The following is a 19,445-nucleotide window of genomic DNA, read 5'->3' as shown; positions in this document are numbered from 1 at the left end:
AACAGAACTCTGTTCCAGTCCTACTCCGACCAAATCCAGTCTGGCTAGTGCTTCGACTTTGAAGGCGGGGCTAATTGGCACAGGACGCTTCTCCGTGTGGAGGTTTATTGGCTTAAATTAAATACCCGTTTCGTCAACTCTCGGTATAACCAATAGAAAAGAAGGTGTGAGAGTATACAAGAAACTCATTGGTCTAAAGTTACCCTTAGTGTTACCCTTGCTGGACCTATTTAAAAAAAACTAACGTGAGTCGCAAAAAAAGAAAACACGAGACGGAAGCTTGTAGATTTAAATAGGCTAACAGCAGAACTCTGTCTGAAACGGGGAAAAGAATAGTCGCGGACACATACGTTTCATTCATCCGCATCCCTTGTTCGCCTACGTGGGCAGTAATTCGCGCAGCATGGTCGACAGTGTTTATAGGACGCGTTCTCTCGGCGTCGCCGCCGTAGGCTTACCCGACCAGTATGCGGACGGCAAAGCGGCGAAAGTGTGGCAGCTGTACATCGGGGACACGCGGAGTCGAACGGAGGAGTATAGGAGCTGGGTGGTTTCTCTGCTGAAAAAGCAGGGCTGCCAGAGGGTCCTGGATGTAGCGTGCGGCACAGGGTATGTCACCGATCCGGTTGTCTGTTGTCTCAACGGGACCTTGCACGGACACGTAACGTTATAGCCCTACAACATGTTAGGCACTGTCTATTTAGGCTACCAGGCTGAAACGAATGGCTCCTGTCTCTTCGACTGGTGGTCCACGGCCAAACCGCATTTCCCCTGCTCATATTGTCAATCGCTTGATGAAGCAACTGGATATGGGCAGTTGCATCATCTGCGCGTGTTCCCCCCTGTTTGAGATTCGTTGTTCGTAACAGCCTGCTTTATTCATAAAACAGTACCGTGCGCACCGCCGTAGCCTACTCCTGAGTTTATATAACTTATATAACAGCTTTCGTATATAACACAATAGGCTGTTTATTCGTTGGTTTTACCTTATGTTCCCCATTGAGTGTACGGCCGGTAAAAGGACTGAGGGTTGGTATGCTATAAAGATGCTATAAAGATGCTCTCAGCTGAAACTGTGTATTTTATTGTAACACGGGCTAGAATGAAGTCAAGAATAGACTGTGAAACGGTTTCTGTCGCTCATTGAATTTGCATTTGAGGATATATTGGTATAGCTTTATATACAGCAGTTGTAATCATACCGACATAGACCACTACTACTACTACTACCAATTACTAGACGACGACTACTACTACCCATGTGGTCGAGCTGTGATCGTAGACAGTTGTCCTATTCGGGGGGGGGGGGGGGGGGGGGGAGAGAGAGAGAGAGAGAGAGCAGGTGCAGGTCGGTGGAGGGGGAAGTCAAGCGGAGGAATGCCGCTGAATTGGCTGGCGAATACCGTCTGAATAACGGGTCGCTTCTGGCGATGTTCTCTGATATCAGGGCGCATGTACCGGAGTCTGGCCTCCAGCAATGAGGGGGCGTGTGGTCCCCCCTCACGCCGCTTCTCGTCTGACTGGGCAAAGACAGTTCATTGTTTCTGCCCCTGACGGTGGCCTTCGGCATTTTATTCCAATGCGTTCCCCCTTCTTCCGACTGGGATACTCAGAAGCCACGCGAAAGCGCAGCACGATTCGCGCCGCCGGTGATTTAGTGGCAGCAGATGTACGTTCACACGCGCTTCTGCCTGGACGGGTGGGGTGGGTTATGACGTCACACGCACAAATATGATAAGCAATAGGCTACTATTCCCAAGGTGCTCGAGTTCATGTTAATTATGACAGATTTACATGATCATCACGTGAATCGAGCATGTATATGTGTGTATCTATGTGTTTTTTTTATCTTGTACATTTACTTTTGAATTCGTTGATTTAAATAATATTAATAACAATAATAATAACACTGATAATAAAAATATGAATAACAATAATAACACCGATAATAAAAATATGAATAACAATAATAATAACACTGATAATAATAATAATTATAATAATAATAATAATTTCATAATATATATAAAAAAATAAAAATATTAAGAAAATCCATTTGTCTGTTTGTATTTGTATATGCATTGGCGACACAGATATGCATTGGCTATGCCAGTGAAGGCCATTGAAATGAAAAACATTTCGCTGGGGGTTTAACCTTTAGTTTCGTGAGGAAACCGTGGAAACCACGGCGTGGAAACCATCCGAAAGTAACACTGCAGCTCTCTTCCTGCCTTTGCGTCGACTTCTTCTTTTTCCTTTTTGCTGTTTAACCACAGTGCTCTTTTTTTTTTTTTTATCAAGTGCGGTTTTGTTTTCAAACGATAAAGAGCAGCTCCGAGGTAAGGTGCCACCTGCATACGTTCTTCGCATATGTTATATTTTGGCCACGTTTCGCGCTTAGATGGACTGGACCCTACATGCGCACGCGGTTGTTTATCAGAGTGGCTGATATGGCCCATGCAATAAGAACAGTTGCATATCAGTCTACGGATATCTGGCACAGCTGGACCCCTGCCTAAGTAGGCGCTCCTGGCAACTGCCTGAGGATTTGGCAAAGTGTGTGTGTGCGTGTATGTGCGTGTGTGCATGTGTGTATCTCTGTGTGTGTTGTGTGTGCCTGTGTGTGTGTGTGTGTGCTTGAGAGAGAAAGAGAGAGAGAGAGAGAAAGAAAATGACTGAGCTTGTGTGTGTGTGTGCGTGTATGTGCGTGTGTGCATGTGTGTATCTCTGTGTGTGTTGTGTGTGCCTGTGTGTGTGTGTGTGTGTGTGTGTGTGTGTGTGTGTGCTTGAGAGAGAGAGAAAGAGAGAGAGAGAGAAAATGACTGAGCTTGTGTGTGTGTGTGCGTGTATGTGCGTGTGTGCATGTGTGTATCTCTGTGTGCGTGTGCGTGAGAGAGAGAAAGAGAGAGAGAGAAAATGACTGAGCTTGTGTGTGTGTGTGCGTGTATGTGCGTGTGTGCATGTGTGTATCTCTGTGTGTGTTGTGTGTGCCTGTGTGTGTGTGTGTGTGTGTGTGCTTGAGAGAGAGAGAAAGAGAGAGAGAGAGAAAATGACTGAGCTTGTGTGTGTGTGTACGTGTATGTGCGTGTGTGCATGTGTGTATCTCTGTGTGTGTTGTGTGTGCATGTGTGCATGTGTGCGTGTGTGTGTGTGCTTGAGAGAGAGAGAAAGAGAGAGAGAAAGAAAATGACTGAGCTTGTGTGTGTGTGCGTGTATGTGCGTGTGCATGTGTGTATCTCTGTGTGTGTTGTGTGTGCATGTGTGCCTGTGTGTGTGTGTGTGTGCTTGAGAGAGAGAGAAAGAGAGAGAGAGAGAAAGAAAATGACTGAGCTTGTGTGTGTGTGTGCGTGTATGTGCGTGTGCATGTGTGTATCTCTGTGTGTGTTGTGTGTGCATGTGTGCCTGTGTGTGTGTGTGTGCTTGAGAGAGAAAGAGAGAGAGAGAGAAAGAAAATGACTGAGCTTGTGTGTGCGTGTATGTGCGTGTGTGCATGTGTGTATCTCTGTGTGTGTTATGTGTGCATGTGTGCCTGTGTGTGTGTGCATGAGAGAGAGAGAAAGAGAGAGAGAGAAAGAAAATGACTGAGCTTGTGTCTGTGTGTGCATGTGTGTGTATGTGTGCGTGCATGCGCGTGTGTGCATGTGTGTGTGTCTGTCTGTGTGTGTTGTGTGTGCATGTGTACCTGTGTCTGTGCACATGTGTGGGTGTGTGTGTGTGTGTGCACCTGTGTGGGTGTGTGTTGTGTGTGCATGTGTACCTGTGTGTGTGTGCACATGTGTGGGTGTGTGTGTGTGTGTGCATGTGTGCCTGTGTGTGTGTGCACCTGTGGGTGTGTGTGTGTGTGCATGTGTGCCTGTGTGTGTGTGCACGCACCTGTGTGGGTGTGTCTGTGTGTGCCTGTGTGTGTGTGTGTGCACCTGTGTGGGTGTGTGTGTGTGCATGTGTGCCTGTGTGTGTGTGCACCTGTATGGGTGTGTGTGTGTGTGTTTGCTCTATGAGATCACTGGAGTGAACCCAATACACTGAGCCTGGTCTTTCTGTGTGGAACTTTACCCTCTACCTAAATGATGTGATTCGTCATACTGTACACGTACCACCTGAGATCAGGTCACTCATAGCTCTGTTGTGGTTGTTACTAAGCAACTCTTCCTCATACAGTTGAATGGCTTAGTCCAGTGCCCCCTTGCTAGTGTCCCAAGGAGCAGATACAGCCCACCATAGATGGACTAATGGCTGTTTTGGTCACTGAGAAGATTCAAGAGTGTTGGTCATGGGTTTAAATACATCCATGTTTGCATATGTGCAGTGTTAGCATACCTCAGACTAGTGAGAGGTAATGACAGGCTGTATTTTAAGCAGGTGTCTGCTTTGTTTGCACATACTGTACACACACTGGTCACTTTATTCGACACGCCTATCTAGTACCAGGTAGAACCTGTTTTCCCTCCAGAACAGCCTGGAGGAGGAGATCTGGGGGACTGCGCAGACCGCTGTAGAAAACTGAAGTCACTGTTATGTTTATGGAACCAGCTTGGGATGATGTGTGCTTCGTGACATGGTGCATTATCCTGCTGGATGTGTTAGTTTGAAAAGAGGCAGACTGTGGCCAAAACGGCATGCACTTTTGGCGATGCTAGAACCAACCCGTTGGTCAAAGAAGAAAAAACTAAACCTCTTCACCATGTCTGCATGCTGTATTTACGAGTTACAGCCAAACAGTAGACCGCTTGGAGTCGTTAACAAGCAAGTGTACCTAATGAAGTGACCGCTTACTGTATATACAGTACATCTAGTCTCTGCTTTCTATATTGATTATTAGACCCTTATGCACAGCTTGGAAACAGAATCTGATCTGAATCAGCTGAGCACTGAGATACTGTAGGCCTGTTTAATGTTGCTTACAGTAAATCTTTAAGGAGATTTCTTCCTCTGCCGTTCCTGTCAGTGACTTCATCAATCGGATATTTTATTCGAAGGCGTTCTCTCGGCGTAGCCGCCGCAGGTTTACCTGATCGATGTGCGGATGGCAGAGCGGCGAAAGGGTGGCAGCCGTACATGCGAGAAACACGGAGGAGAATGGAACAGTATAGAAGCTGTATTGTGTCTATAAGCACCGTTGCTAGCATATCCTGGACGTAGCGTGCGGCACCGGGTAGGCTAAACCCCCGATCCTCTAGTCTGTTACCTCACTTGTGCGAGAGAAGACTACACTGTTCTATAGCTGTAGCCTACCGGGTATTTGGCACTGGCTATTACGAGGCTGTAACAACTGGATGAAAAGCACCTGGCTGACGTGCGGTCCATGCCAAGACGCAGTTGCCCTGAAACTGTCAATCGCCGATGGAGTAATTTCGTATAGGCAGTTTTTCGCGATTTCTTAGATGCTGTAAGGTAAGCTGATGTGCTCCCGCTTGAGATTCGTAACACTAATCTACTGAATGGGGAGTGAAACCGTACTATTTAGTCTGTACGCTGAATTAATTTAACAGCTCTCCGTAATTTTGCTTTTTCGCTGGTTCAACCTGATGCGCGCCATTGCGGGCGCAGCCGGTAAAATACCCGAGGCTTATGTGAACGACAGGTGGTGATAACGATATGTAACGATCTTCACTGCTTTGCTCTCAGCTGAAACTGTGATGTATTTTATTGCAACAGAGGCGTGTCGTCGTGGATATTCCATACAGAATCGTCAGTTTTAACACTTTCAAAAGGTATATCCTGTTACCATAGTGATTAAAAAAAGGTCATGAATGAAAAAGAAAGAAAGAAAAAAACCTTCAGGGCCGATGAGGTTAAGGACGGATGGGTTATTTATTTATTTGTTTGCTTGTATAATTGTTTATTTAGTTATTCATTTAACCCATGAAGGTGTCGGTTATTTCTTTCTTTTTTTCAGAAATTATACTGCAGCTAAAATCTCATACCTGCAATGGGGCACAGGTTACGACTAGTAATAATAATCATCATGAGAGAGAGAGGGAGGGAGGGAGGGTGCAGAGCAGGTGCAGAAGTCAATGGAGGAATGCCGCTGAATTGGCTGGCGATTGCCGTCTGAATAACGGGTCGCTGCGGTGATCTCCAGGGCACGTGCGTCGGAGTCCGGTCAGACCAGCTCCCAGCTTGACACGGTCTGACCGGCTCAAGCCATGTGTTGAAACAGCTCGGACAGGCTATCCCTATCCCTAGGCCAAATTCTCAGAGACTCCTGGAGAGGTGGGACGTCTGCGATCCCATCAGGTGCTTTGGCAGTGCGTGCGCCAACCCATCAGCCAATAGAAAGTCAGGGATGCTCCTCCACCTAGCCAATCATTCTCTCAGTGACTGAGCAGGGGGGACTCTAGTTAGCGAGTTACCCATACTTCTCTCCTATCTGCGTTGAAAGAACCCTCACAGGATTCGGGGGAAAGTTGTTGTTACCTGTCCCTGTGCCCGAGTTGAGCATACACAAAGACATGAAATTGTATTTACTCCAAAAACAATATGTAGTTGCTTAATTTTATTCTATATTGAGAAAACTGCTTTCCCTTGCAGTAAACATGTTTACGGTACATTCTTGGTGTCTGGAAGGCAGTAGCGTGGCTAAATCTGGTCTGGTGGAATGCCTTTGGCACTTTGACCTTACAGCCGGGCAGTCATTGGATCTCGACATCTTCAGAGTGGCATTTCTCACACACACATACACACACACTCTCACTCTCACACACACACACACACTCTCCCCCTCCCAGCCTCTCCCCTCTCTCAGACACTCACTCTCTCTCTCACACAAACACACTCTCTCTCTCTCTCTCACACTCTCACACACATACACTCCCTCTCCCTCTCTCTCTGTGAAATCCTGGGAAGATTGACTGACACGCAGAGCCAGAAGTGGTTGGCCTTTAGGTTTCCTGTAGGTTTTTTGTAAGTGTTTTGTAGGTTTCCTGTAGGTTAGTTAGGCCGGCGGTCAGAGGCAGTGGTGGAGGAGAAGATGCCTGATGTGTTTACTGGAGGTTTGCAGGTTCAAATCTCTGTGCAAGTGCATGATCTGAAATTTACCTCAGTCTTTTCTTCTGCTGATTAAACAGGTTGCGTGCCAGCTAACCACAAAATGTTCTCACAATATCACTGGAATGTTTTGTCAGTGTTATAACAGCAGCAATGTTATGAGAATGTTTTGGGGTAGCTAGGGTGAACAATTTAAAGACATACCGATTATGATGTTCTTTGAAGGGTCCTGCAAAAGAGCTATATAACTCCTTCATAAGCACTACATAGCACATTCATAAACACTACATAAACATTCATAAGCACTTAGGTCAATAACTGCAAATAGTTGACATAACACACCATATGCATAATTTGAGGTTATTGAAATAAGCACTTATGAATACTTATGTAGTGCTTATAAATGTGCAATGTAGTGCTTATGAAGGAGTTGCCTTACGCAGTGCGCACAGCAATTTTGCACAGTGTGAACGCAATAGCATTGTCCAAATGAACAAATGTGAACATAATGGTTGTACTTTGTGTGTGTGTGCAGGGTGGACTCCATAATGCTGGTGGAGGAGGGCTTCAAGATGGTCAGCGTGGACGCCAGCGACAAGATGCTCAAGTACGCGTTGAAGGCCCGGTGGAATAGAAGAAAAGAGCCGGCTTTCGACCAATGGGGTGAGCCTTCCGCCAGCACCCTCAGACACGGGCGGGGTTCACTAGCCTGCTGCCTGTAGCCTCATGGCTAAGCGGCTTGTCTGGGGCCCAGAAGGTTGGTGGTCCATCCCCAATGTAGCCACAGCTGTTAGGCCCTTGAGCAAGGCCCTTAACCCTACATTTTTCCAGGGGGGGGGATTGGACCCTGCTTGGTCTAGTCAACTGTCCCAAGTCGCTTTGGATAAAAGCGTCAGTTAAATAACTGTCATGTAAGGTAATGTGATGTGTGAGCCTTGAATTCCCATGGCAAACGGGCCTCGGGGTGCGATGTGGGAAGTGTGTTTACCTGTGTAAATTCCCGTGTGTGTAGTGATCGAGGAGGCCAATTGGCTGAGCCTGGCGGACGAGGTGGAGAAGCCGGGGAACGGGTTTGACGCCGTGATCTGCTTAGGGAACTCGTTCGCTCACTTACCGGACTTCAAAGGTAAGAGAGAGAGAGATATAATTATTGTATATTGTACTGCTTTGGCAACAACGGTTTATAACCATTCATGCCAATAAAGCCATTTGAATTTGAATTTGAAAATTTGAGAGCGAGAGAGAGAGAGAGAGAGAGAGAGAGAGAGAGAGAGAGAGAGAGAGAAACTCACTCAGTGAGTGGGCGAACACACCTGCGCATACACACATCTGTGTGTGATCCCATCGATCTGCTAAATGCCTGTAATGATTGATTTATTGATTGATTTATGGACTGGCTAGTGGTGGCATGGATGATTTTTTGTGAATGTTTTTTTTCACATATATTGTTTGGTTATTAAGTCTTGGAGAGAACCCTGTACAACTTTCTTTTCAATTTCATCATTTGATTGTATTTTTGGTGGCCTTGTAGCCTAGTGGCTAGGATACATGACTGGGTCCTGGAAGGTTGGTGGTTCAAGCCCCCGGTGTGGCCACAATAAGATTCGCACAGCTGTTGGGCCCTTGAGCAAGGCCCTTAACCCTGCATTGCTCCAGGGGGGCTGAAATTCATGGCAGCCTGTAGCCTAGTGTATAAGGTTCCTGACTGGGATCCGTAAGGTCTGGCGTTCGATTCCACACAACCGTTGGGCCCTTGAGCAAAGCCCTTAACCCTGCATTGCTCCAGGGGAGGATTGTCCCCTGTTCAGTCAAATCAACTGTAAGTCGCTTTGGATAAAAGCATCAGCTAAATAGCAGATTGTTGTTATTTTTGGCCATGCCTGGCTCCAGGGGACCAAAGTGACCAGAAGCTGGCCCTGCAGAACATCGCCAGCATGGTGAAGCCCGGTGGGATCCTGATCATCGACCACCGAAACTACGACTACATCCTGGAGACGGGCCTGGCACCGCAGGGGAAGAACATCTATTACAAGGTAGAGAGAGCGGGTGAACATGAACATCTATCACAAGGTAGAGAGAGAGCCCGTGGACATGAACATCTATTACAAGGGAGAGAGAGCCCGTGGACATGAACATCTATCACAAGGGAGAGAGAGCGCGTGAACATGAACATCTATTACAAGGTAGAGAGAGAGCCCGTGGACATGAACATCTATTACAAGGGAGAGAGAGCGCGTGGACATGAACATCTATCACAAGGTAGAGAGAGCGCGTGAACATGAACATCTATTACAAGGTAGAGAGAGCGCGTGAACATGAACATCTATTACAAGGGAGAGAGAGCGCGTGAACGTGAACATCTATCACAAGGTAGAGAGAGCGCGTGAACATGAACATCTATCACAAGGTAGAGAGAGCGTGTGAACGTGAACATCTATTACAAGGTAGAGAGAGCCCGTGAACATGAACATCTATTACAAGGGAGAGAGAGCGTGTGAACATGAACATCTATCACAAGGTAGAGAGAGCGCGTGAACATGAACATCTATCACAAGGGAGAGAGAGCGCGTGAACATGAACATCTATCACAAGGTAGAGAGAGCGCGTGAACATGAACATCTATTACAAGGTAGAGAGAGCCCGTGAACGTGAACATCTATTACAAGCTAGAGAGAGCCCGTGAACATGAACATCTATCACAAGGTAGAGAGAGCGTGTGAACATGAACATCTATTACAAGGGAGAGAGAGCGCGTGGACATGAACATCTATCACAAGGTAGAGAGAGCGCGTGGACATGAACATCTATCACAAGGTAGAGAGAGCGCGTGAACATGAACATCTATTACAAGGGAGAGAGAGCGCGTGAACGTGAACATCTATCACAAGGTAGAGAGAGCGCGTGAACATGAACATCTATTACAAGGTAGAGAGAGCGCGTGAACATGAACATCTATCACAAGGTAGAGAGAGCGTGTGAACGTGAACATCTATTACAAGGTAGAGAGAGCCCGTGAACATGAACATCTATTACAAGGGAGAGAGAGCGTGTGAACATGAACATCTATCACAAGGTAGAGAGAGCGCGTGAACATGAACATCTATCACAAGGGAGAGAGAGCGCGTGAACATGAACATCTATCACAAGGTAGAGAGAGCGCGTGAACATGAACATCTATTACAAGGTAGAGAGAGCGCGTGAACGTGAACATCTATTACAAGCTAGAGAGAGCCCGTGAACATGAACATCTATCACAAGGTAGAGAGAGCGTGTGAACATGAACATCTATTACAAGGTAGAGAGAGCCCGTGAACATGAACATCTATTACAAGGTAGAGAGAGCGTGTGAACATGAACATCTATCACAAGGGAGAGAGAGCCCGTGAACATGAACATCTATCACAAGGGAGAGAGAGCCCGTGAACATGAACATCTATTACAAGGGAGAGAGAGCCCGTGAACATGAACATCTATTACAAGGTAGAGAGACCCAGTGAACATGAACATCTATTACAAGGTAGAGAGACCCAGTGGACATGAACATCTATTACAAGGTAGAGAGAGCGCGTGAACATGAACATCTATTACAAGGTAGAGAGAGCGCGTGAACATGAACATCTATTACAAGGGAGAGAGAGCGCGTGAACATGAACATCTATTACAAGGTAGAGAGAGCGCGTGAACGTGAACATCTATTACAAGGTAGAGAGAGCGCGTGAACGTGAACATCTATTACAAGGTTGAGAGAGCGCATGAACATGAACATCTATTACAAGCTAGAGAGAGCCCGTGAACATGAACATCTATCACAAGGTAGAGAGAGCCCATGAACATGAACATCTATTACAAGCTAGAGAGAGCGTGTCGCCCCTATAATATTATCTAATTAATAGCCTGAACTCACTTCAAAATATGATCAAAATAATACAGTGCATCTTCCACCTTCTCACAATTTCATATGTGCTGTTTTCACCCTGAACCAGCTTACCTGCATATTTAGGGCAAACACCTGTGGGGTGACATGGCTCAGGCAGTAAGAGCAGTCGTCTGGCAGTCGGAGGGTTGCCGGTTCGATCCCCCGCCCGGGCTGTGTGGAAGTGTCCCTGAGCAAGACACCTAACCCCCAAATGCTCCTGACAAGCTGGTCGGCGCCTTGCATGGCAGCCACTCGCTGTCGGTGTGTGAGTGTGTGTATGAATGGGTGAATGAGAAGCATCAATTGTACAGCGCTTTGGATAAATGCACTATATAAATGCCTGCCATTTACCATTTACCATTTACCTATAGTGTACTAGTAGAATAACTGTCCCCAAATTTCTGTGATAATCCCTCACACACGTTGAAGACTGTGTGCACTGTGCTTAGCAAAATTAGACAGGCTTTCAGGGCCAGACAGCTGCCCCATGTCGTGAGAGGAGTTCATGTTTCCGTGCTGTGGGGAGAGGTCTCGCTCTCTGCCAGTGGGGAAGGAGTGGCCGGGGCTCAGATATAAATGCTCGGGGTGAGAAGGGGAAGGCCTGAGGTGATTTCTGTGGAAGCGCTGCACCCTCGGAGCTGACGCACGCTGGAGTGTGACCGTTTAAGGCGGCGCTGCTCGGCTCCACATCCTGCGGGCCGCGGTGTCTGCAGGTATTCGCCCGGTCCGTGCGCCACACCGCCCGATTTCACCTGCTCGGTTCAGATAATCGGCTCATTAGTGAAATCGCACGGTTGAAGCGAACGCCTGCAGACACTGCGGCCCGCAGGACGTGGGGTTGAGTAGCGCTGCAGACACTGCAGGACGTGGGGTTGAGTAGTGCTGCAGACACTGTGGAGGACGTGGGGTTGAGTAGCGCTGCAGACACTGTGCAGGACGTGGGGTTGAGTAGCGCTGCAGACACTGTACAGGACGTGGGGTTGAGTAGTGCTGCAGACACTGTGGGCCGCAGGACGTGGGGTTGAGTAGCGCTGCAGACACTGCGGCCCGCAGGACGTGGGGTTGAGTAGCGCTGCAGACACTGTGCAGGACGTGGGGTTGAGTAGCGCTGCAGACACTGTGCAGGACGTGGGGTTGAGTAGCGCTGCAGACACTGCGGCCCGCAGGACGTGGGGTTGAGTAGCGCTGGTCTAAGGTGTGAGGTCACAGATATGTGATTAGAGTGTTCTTAACTGTGCATTCCAGTGCTGATGTAACAGCCACTGCTGGCGATTGAAGGCAGTGGAAAACTGACTATTAGAAGGTTGAAAATAAAAATGATTGCAAAAAGGTTGCTCTTAGAACGGCTAAGAGCTGAAATGGTGAGTGTGTTGAAGGGTCTTGCGTGAGCATACCTGCTGTGGTAATCATGTACTGAGGAGGAGAGAATGTATGAGCAAAGCTCTCTCTGAGAAACTGCTCTCTCCCCTCCTCCTGCTGTTCTCTCCCCTCCTCCTGCTGTAACCCAGGCCAGGGTCTAGTTACTGGTTTTGTGCTGGAAACCATTGAATAGCGGAGTGTCCAGGTGTGTGTGTGTTTGAGAATGATGTGTGATTTTGATCATGTGTGTATGTGTGTACGTGTGTGTGTTTCAGAATTATGTATGATTGGGATCATTAGACCTGTGGTTCTGACTGTGTGTGTGTGTGTGTGTATACATACATAACCTGTGGTTCTGACTGTGTGTGTGTGTGTGTGTGTGTGTGTGTGTGTGCTCATACATAACCTGTGGTTCTGACTGTGTGTGTGTGTGTGTGTGTGTGTGTGTGTGCTCATACATAACCTGTGGTTCTGACTGTGTGCATGTCATGTGATTCTGTGTGTGTGTGTGTGTGTGTGCTCATACATAACCTGTCGTTCTGACTGTGTGTGCATGTGATGTGATTCTGTGTATGTGTGTGTGTGTGTGCTCATACATAACCTGTGGTTCTGACTGTGTTTCAGACGGATCTGAAGCAGGACATCTCCACGTCGGTGCTGTGGGTGGATAACAAACCTCACATGATCACTCTGGACTACACCCTGGAGCTGCCACAGCCACAGGGCCTACAGAGCAGCCCTGAGTTCAGGTACGCAAGGGTGTGGGGTCGAGGTCTTACCTGAGTTCAGGTACGTGGGGGTGTGGGGTCGAGATCTTACCTGAGTTCAGGTACGCGGGGGTGTGGGATCGAGGTCTTACCTGAGTTCAGGTATGCAAGGGTGTGGGGTCGAGGTCTTACCTGAGTTCAGGTACGCAAGGGTGTGGGGTCGAGGTCTTACCTGAGTTCAGGTATGCAAGGGTGTGGGGTCGAGGTCTTACCTGAGTTCAGGTACGCAAGGGTGTGGGGTCGAGGTCTTACCTGAGTTCAGGTACGCAAGGGTGTGGGGTCGAGATTTTACCTGAGTTCAGGTATGCAAGGGTGTGGGGTCGAGGTCTTACCTGAGTTCAGGTACGCAAGGGTGTGGGGTCGAGATCTTACCTGAGTTCAGGTACGCAAGGGTGTGGGGTCGAGATCTTACCTGAGTTCAGGTACGTGGGGGTGTGGGATCGAGATCTTACCTGAGTTCAGGTACGTGGGGGTGTGGGATCGAGGTCTTACCTGAGTTCAGGTATGCTGAGGGTGTGGGATTGAGATCTTACCTGAGTTCAGGTATGCTGAGGGTGTGGCATCGAGATCTTACCTGAGTTCAGGTACGTGGGGGTGTGGGGTTGAGGTCTTACCTGAGTTCAGGTACATGGGGGTGTGGGGTCGAGGTCTTACCTGAGTTCAGAGTTACGCAAGGGTGTGGTGGTGGAGGGGGGGACATTAACCTGGCTTAATATGTATTTGGGAGAATTTTGGGGCGGCGGGGTGGGTGGTTTTGTATTCAAGTGTAGCAAGCAGTGTTGGGGGGCGAGGTGGTACCGTGGCTGGTATGCAGGAATGAGCTGACAGATCCAGCTCTTGAATGTGCCAAATGCACCACTGTGTATCAGAGCATCGCTCAGGTAGGCCTCCATTTCTACCACCATTTAGCACATCTGATTCTGCTAATTAGCAGCTCTGCAAGAGCTCCAGCTGTTGAATGAGATGTGCTTTGTTGTTAGGGGTTGGGGTGAAAACCTACAGGAGGGTAGATCTCCAGGAACAGGGTTGGGCGGCCCTGCTTTAGCTGCTGAATGAGGTGTGCTTCATTAGGGTTGGAGTGAAAAACCTACGGGAGGGTAGATCTCCAAGAACAGGGTTGGGCAGCCCTGCTCTCGCTGTTGAATTGTATGTGCTTTGTTAGGGGTTGGGGTGAAAACCTACAGGAGGGTAGATCTCCAGGAGCAGGGTTGGGCAGCCCTGCTCTAGCTGTTGAATGAGATGTGCTTTGTTAGGGTTGGAGTGAAAACCTACAGGACAATAGATCTCCAGGAGCAGGGTTGGGCAGCCCTGCTCTAGCTGTTGAATGAGGTGTGCTTTGTTAGGGGTTGGGGTGAAAACCTGCAGGATGGTAGATCTCCAGGAACAGGGTTGGACAGCCCTGGTTTTTAGGTTTTCCACCCGTGGGGGTTTGTCTCCTTGGTGTAAATCTCAGCGTGTTTAAGGAACTGCTCGGCAGCAGACAGTAGGGGGGCGCTGTGAGGTCACCTGACTCCTCTGTGTGCTTCTTCCAGCAAGTTCCGTCTGTCCTACTACCCCCACCGGCTGGAGACGTTCACCGAGCTCCTGAGGGAGGCGTTCGGCGGGAAGCTGCAGCACACCGTCTACGGAGACTTCCAGAACTACACGCCCGGGCAGACCAAGGCACCCTGCTACTTCATACACGTCGCCCAGAAAACCGCCTGAGAGGGGCCTTCCGTGACTGCCATCTTTCTCTTTCTCTCCCTCTTTCTCTCTCCCTCTTTCCCTTTCTTTCTGTCTCCTCTGCCACCGTCTCCCAGCCCTCTCTTTCGCTCCGATTCTCTCCGCTCCTCTCCGACCTTCTCTCTCACTCCCCCCTCTTTCTCCCCTCTTTTGTACCTCTCTCTCTTCCCAACTCTCCCTCTCTCTCTCTCCCATCTCTCCTTCCCTGTCTCCCTCCATCTCCTCAGCCCTGCCGTGGTGATCCCGGTACTTAACCCTCTCCCCATTTCATCTTCCCCTCCATCCAACCTTAGCCAGCCAGCAGAAATCCACGACTGTGAACCGTAACCACAACCGAAACTGTAATCAGGACCATGACCACTTTAAGCAGCAGGTAGTGATTCTGTTGATTCTCCCCAGTATGTTACCTTCGCTGCGGTTAGTTTGAGCAGCAGATGCTGAAAAAGCCCTCCTGGTGGTTTGCCCTATATGCTATCTCCTGGTGGTTAGCGCTGTAAACTAGCTCCTGGTGGTTAGTGCTGTACGCTAGCTCCTGATGGTTAGCATTGTACGCTAGCTCCTGATGGTTAGCGTTGTACGCTACCTCCTGGTGCTTAGTGTCATACACTAGCTCCTGGTGCCAAGCAGGGTGTGGCTATTTACTTGAGTAAACAAGTACTCATCTGCAGACTCTTAAACATTTAGAGGAGAAAAGAGTAATCAGAAAATCAGAAATCTTTTTTTTATCGGATATATTAATTGCCCTAGTAATGGGTCAAAGTGTGCATAACCTTGTGCATAGCCTACTGTATGTGTTACACTTACAGTACAGCTCAGGTTGCAATCTCTCCTACACTCTCAAAAATAAAGGTACAGAAAGTGCCTAAAAAGGCACCAACGGTTGTCGTGGGTGTGATACCCCTTCGAGGAACACGATTGTAATGCCCAAAGAACATGACTGTACCTCACAGTGTACACTTGGGAAATTTGTTCCTTAGCAAACAAAAAAGTACCTCCACTGCGCCTTCATTAAGAGTGTACCACTAGCGTCTTCTGCTCCTTGTGCTAAGTACTGTGTGCTAGTTCCTGGTGCTCAGTGCTTTCTGCTATCACTTGGTACAGAGTGCAAGGCTTGAGGCTCTGTTCGGTCGGCCATTTTGTGTCCACAGTTACACTTTTGAAACAGTCGTGCATTTTTCTCCCTCTATGGTTTTCTTGTGGGGTACAGTACTGTAGATTACTGTGTGCCCACTTTTGTTCAGGGCTTTAATTACAGACGGCTTAACGTCTAGTCTGCAAAAGATGACAATCCTCTTGAGCAGGCTTACTGTGGGCCAGTAAGCCCTTGGGCTGAGTCGTTCTCCCTTTTGTTCCCTCGCGGAAGGTTCTGGCACTCACAGTGGTGTGGAAGGCTGGTCTTTTTTTTTTTTCTCTTTTTCTCTTTATCGCTTTATTCGTTGTTCGGAGTTTTGGGGGTTTAACCACACCATTTCTATTTTCTGTGGAAAAAATAAAGATTCATTTATTTTACGTGTTACATTAGATTACAGGCAGTCGGCCTCTTTTGCAGAGCAAGTTACACTACATTTGCATAGTACACTTTCACACTGCTGGATATATACTGGGGCAAGTACCGTAGTCAAGGGTAGCATCGTTCCTGGGAATCGAACCAGCAACCTTTAGGCTACAAGCCCAGTAGCCTTTACTGTGCTATCATGCTAAGTGCTGCATCGTCAAACAACAGTGCCTTCAGTGACTGGGAGTGAAGCTGTCTGTGATGCTAGTAATTCTTATGTAAACTGAGCTGAGGCTGAGGCTTTTATCCAAAGCGACTTACAGTTGATTATGGGACAATCTCCCCCTGGAGCAGTGCAGGGTTCAGGGCAACAGCTGCATGGATGTTATCGTGGCTACACCGGGGCTCGAACCGAAACCTTCCAGGTCCCAGTCATGTACCTTAACCACTAGGCTATAGGCTCCCAGTTAGTAATGTTTTGTTAGTAATGTTAGTGATGCATCTGCAGTGATCATCTGCATTGTTTTCAAATTGGGCAGCCGTTTCACCATACTAAACATAGTTTTCTGCTCCTTTTCTTGCATATGTGAACTCATGCCCTCCGTAATTCTCGAAAATCCTCTGCACAATTGTCTACTGTGCCAGTTCAGGGCTTCAACTAAGGCTACAAGGCTCAAACACAGAAAGCTGGCCAGGACAAGTTCACGGTGAAAGTCCACTGGTCACATTAATCATTGATCGTGTGTGCCAAAATAACCTGTGTAAAAGCAAACAAACAAAAAAAAATGTTGCCTCTGCCAGACTTGTGTTTTCCTTGGTAAGACCCGAGCCAAAACTTTGGGCAAACCAAAGAAGGAGGGGCTGAAGCTCCTCCCAGCTCGAGACACCGTAAGATTGCAGCTAAACACACTACATCAGTATCAGTGATCGGTTTTGATTTTCCGTCATTATCGCCAGTGGTTTCTTTCTTTCGTTTTATTATTATTATTATTATTTTTTCTTTTTTTTTTAAGCCGTGGCAACAAGGGTGTTTCCTTAAAGCGACGTGAGAAGGAGCTGGCTATTTCAGAACGCATTTGATCTGCGCATGTCTGGAATACGGCACCTGTTGACGTTAAATGTTTTCCGTTTCGTTTTTTTTATTTTATTTTTATCATGGGAGTGTGCTGCCACCTGCGGGAAGTGAGCGGAACTTTTAATCTTTTAATTTTGATTCATTTTTAAAAGCGAGATTTCAGAAAACCTGGGGAACCGAGATGAGTATCTTTTAATGACAGTAGTGTCTTGTTCGTCTGTGTTTACTTTGCTTGTGTGGTAAAAAATATAATTAAACTGGCTCAGGTGCAAATTGAATAAAACTTTCCAAAGTGCATCTTATCTTGTTCAAATCTTTGAAGAATACAACAAAATGTTTACAATGTACCCATGACTGATTAAGCAAGTTCATTCTTGTGTTTTGACTTTTTGAGTTTAAAATGTGCATTTTAAAAATGAAATAGATTTTGCTTTTATTTGCTTTGTCCTGTATGTTGGGTAATAATAATTTCATGAACATTACAACTGTGATTAAAGAAATGCCACTTCAAACACAGAAATTGATGACTGTAAATGTCTGATATTTGACTCTTCAGACCATCTTCCATGGATTTTTGCTTCCTTGGAAAATGAGTAACTGAACATCCAACGCCAGTAGGTGCACATTATCCTATTGCCGAAGAATATTTCCAAATCAGGATTAGCACCCTGTTAAGTGTGCTAACCCAAACTGCACAATGCTGTCTATACAGGCCTATGGTCTGATGATGCAAATACAGGAACTTTTATATATTGTTGTATATGTCCTGGATGAAATTTTTTTTTCACTTCCTTTCTTCCTCATAAGTTAATTCATATTTTGAACACTAATCCTTTTTAGATTCATTTTACCCCCTAATCTCACAGATTTTTTGTTGTCCAAGCCCAATTGATTTTAATGAGGAAAACATAAATAATTATAAAACAAATGATGCGTTTAAATTAAAAATAAATAAATACATTGCATTTACTACAAAATATAATATAAGCATGCTGCTTATTTTATTTCCTTATTATACAAAGCAAAACACCCATTGCGGAAGTCTATAGGCCACATTGTTCCCAGGCCTCTCCACATTCTGGTTATCTAAGTCCACGACTAGTCCTACTTCATTGAGCTGTGGTTTGGCCGCTCACAGAACATCTACAGTGCGATTTATCTCAGTTAAATGTTAAATGAAACACAAAAGAACATAAGAAGACGATTTCTGCTTTGCTCGCGAGATAAAGTACACCGCAAGCCACAACGCCCAGCCTCCAGTTATTGAAAGCAGCGCTTTCAAACCCTGTGGAGCGATAGCGGTTTGGGGAGAGTCGCGCCTCTTGCCTAAATTTGTCCCGATGTAACACCACCACACCACAACGACCCCCTGAGAGATTGCAGGAACCAATACTGTAACACAAGCAGCGCGACGGATCTGCCGGCGTGACTAAAGACATCAGCTTTTCACAGCACAGCGCCGGGAGCGGCTCACGCTAGCCGGTAACAGGCGGGTTTCTGTTCGGCACCGCAACGCTGTCAATTCTACGGTCTGCCTTTTCCCAATCCTTCCGCAAAAAAATAAATAAAAAAGATTCCTCTGTTGATTTCGGTCTTTCGGTAATATGATTGTTCTGGCTGCGTTCGGTTTGTATGCACCCTGCTGCTCGCTCAATTGTCAGGTAAACTAGTTTGAGGTACATTGAAGTCAAGAGTGTTCCTCTCCAGGAAGCTTTGCTCAAATATATTTTAGACGGGGAACGCTGTGCACTTAGCATAACGGAAAAACAGTTTAACTCCACGCGGGGCCACCTATGTTTGTTTACAGTCTTTTATCCGATGGAGTAATTGAAAGTTCAGACCGAACACAATTAATAGTACTTGGTTTTCCAGCTGGTTCTGTTTTTTCTTGGCCAAGGTCCACGGTGCTGGACTCCTGGCAGAGGAGTGTGATAGGGCTCATTCCGCAGTTCCATTGCTGAGTGATGTCCAGAACTGGTGAGTCTTAACAGGACTCATAACCAGTGGCAGGGCTGCAGATGGTGGGTAGGGGGGCAACTGGGACACCCGAGAGGGGGTAGCTAAATATTTCTAATTTATATATTCTTTCCATGGCCTTGTGAGTGTGTATGCTGTGTGTTCTGT

General features: G+C 47.1%; 1 protein-coding gene across 1 annotated transcript; it reads left to right on the top strand.

Annotated features, from left to right (window-relative positions):
• Positions 1-239: 239 nt before the first annotated feature.
• On the top strand, positions 240-17,618 carry gnmt (glycine N-methyltransferase). Its single transcript, XM_061244281.1, has 6 exons — positions 240-609; positions 7,523-7,650; positions 8,000-8,113; positions 8,878-9,020; positions 12,887-13,011; positions 14,562-17,618. Exons 1-6 carry the CDS (start codon positions 404-406, stop codon positions 14,731-14,733), a joined length of 888 nt encoding a protein of 295 aa, XP_061100265.1. The 5' UTR covers positions 240-403; the 3' UTR covers positions 14,734-17,618.
• The last annotated feature ends 1,827 nt before the right edge of the window (positions 17,619-19,445 follow it).

Source organism: Conger conger, chromosome 1, assembly GCF_963514075.1.
Source record: "Conger conger chromosome 1, fConCon1.1, whole genome shotgun sequence".
NCBI classification, from domain to species: Eukaryota; Metazoa; Chordata; class Actinopteri; order Anguilliformes; family Congridae; genus Conger; species Conger conger.
The sequence above is the reverse complement of the archived record's forward strand: the minus strand, read 5'-3'. Positions and strand labels throughout refer to the sequence as shown.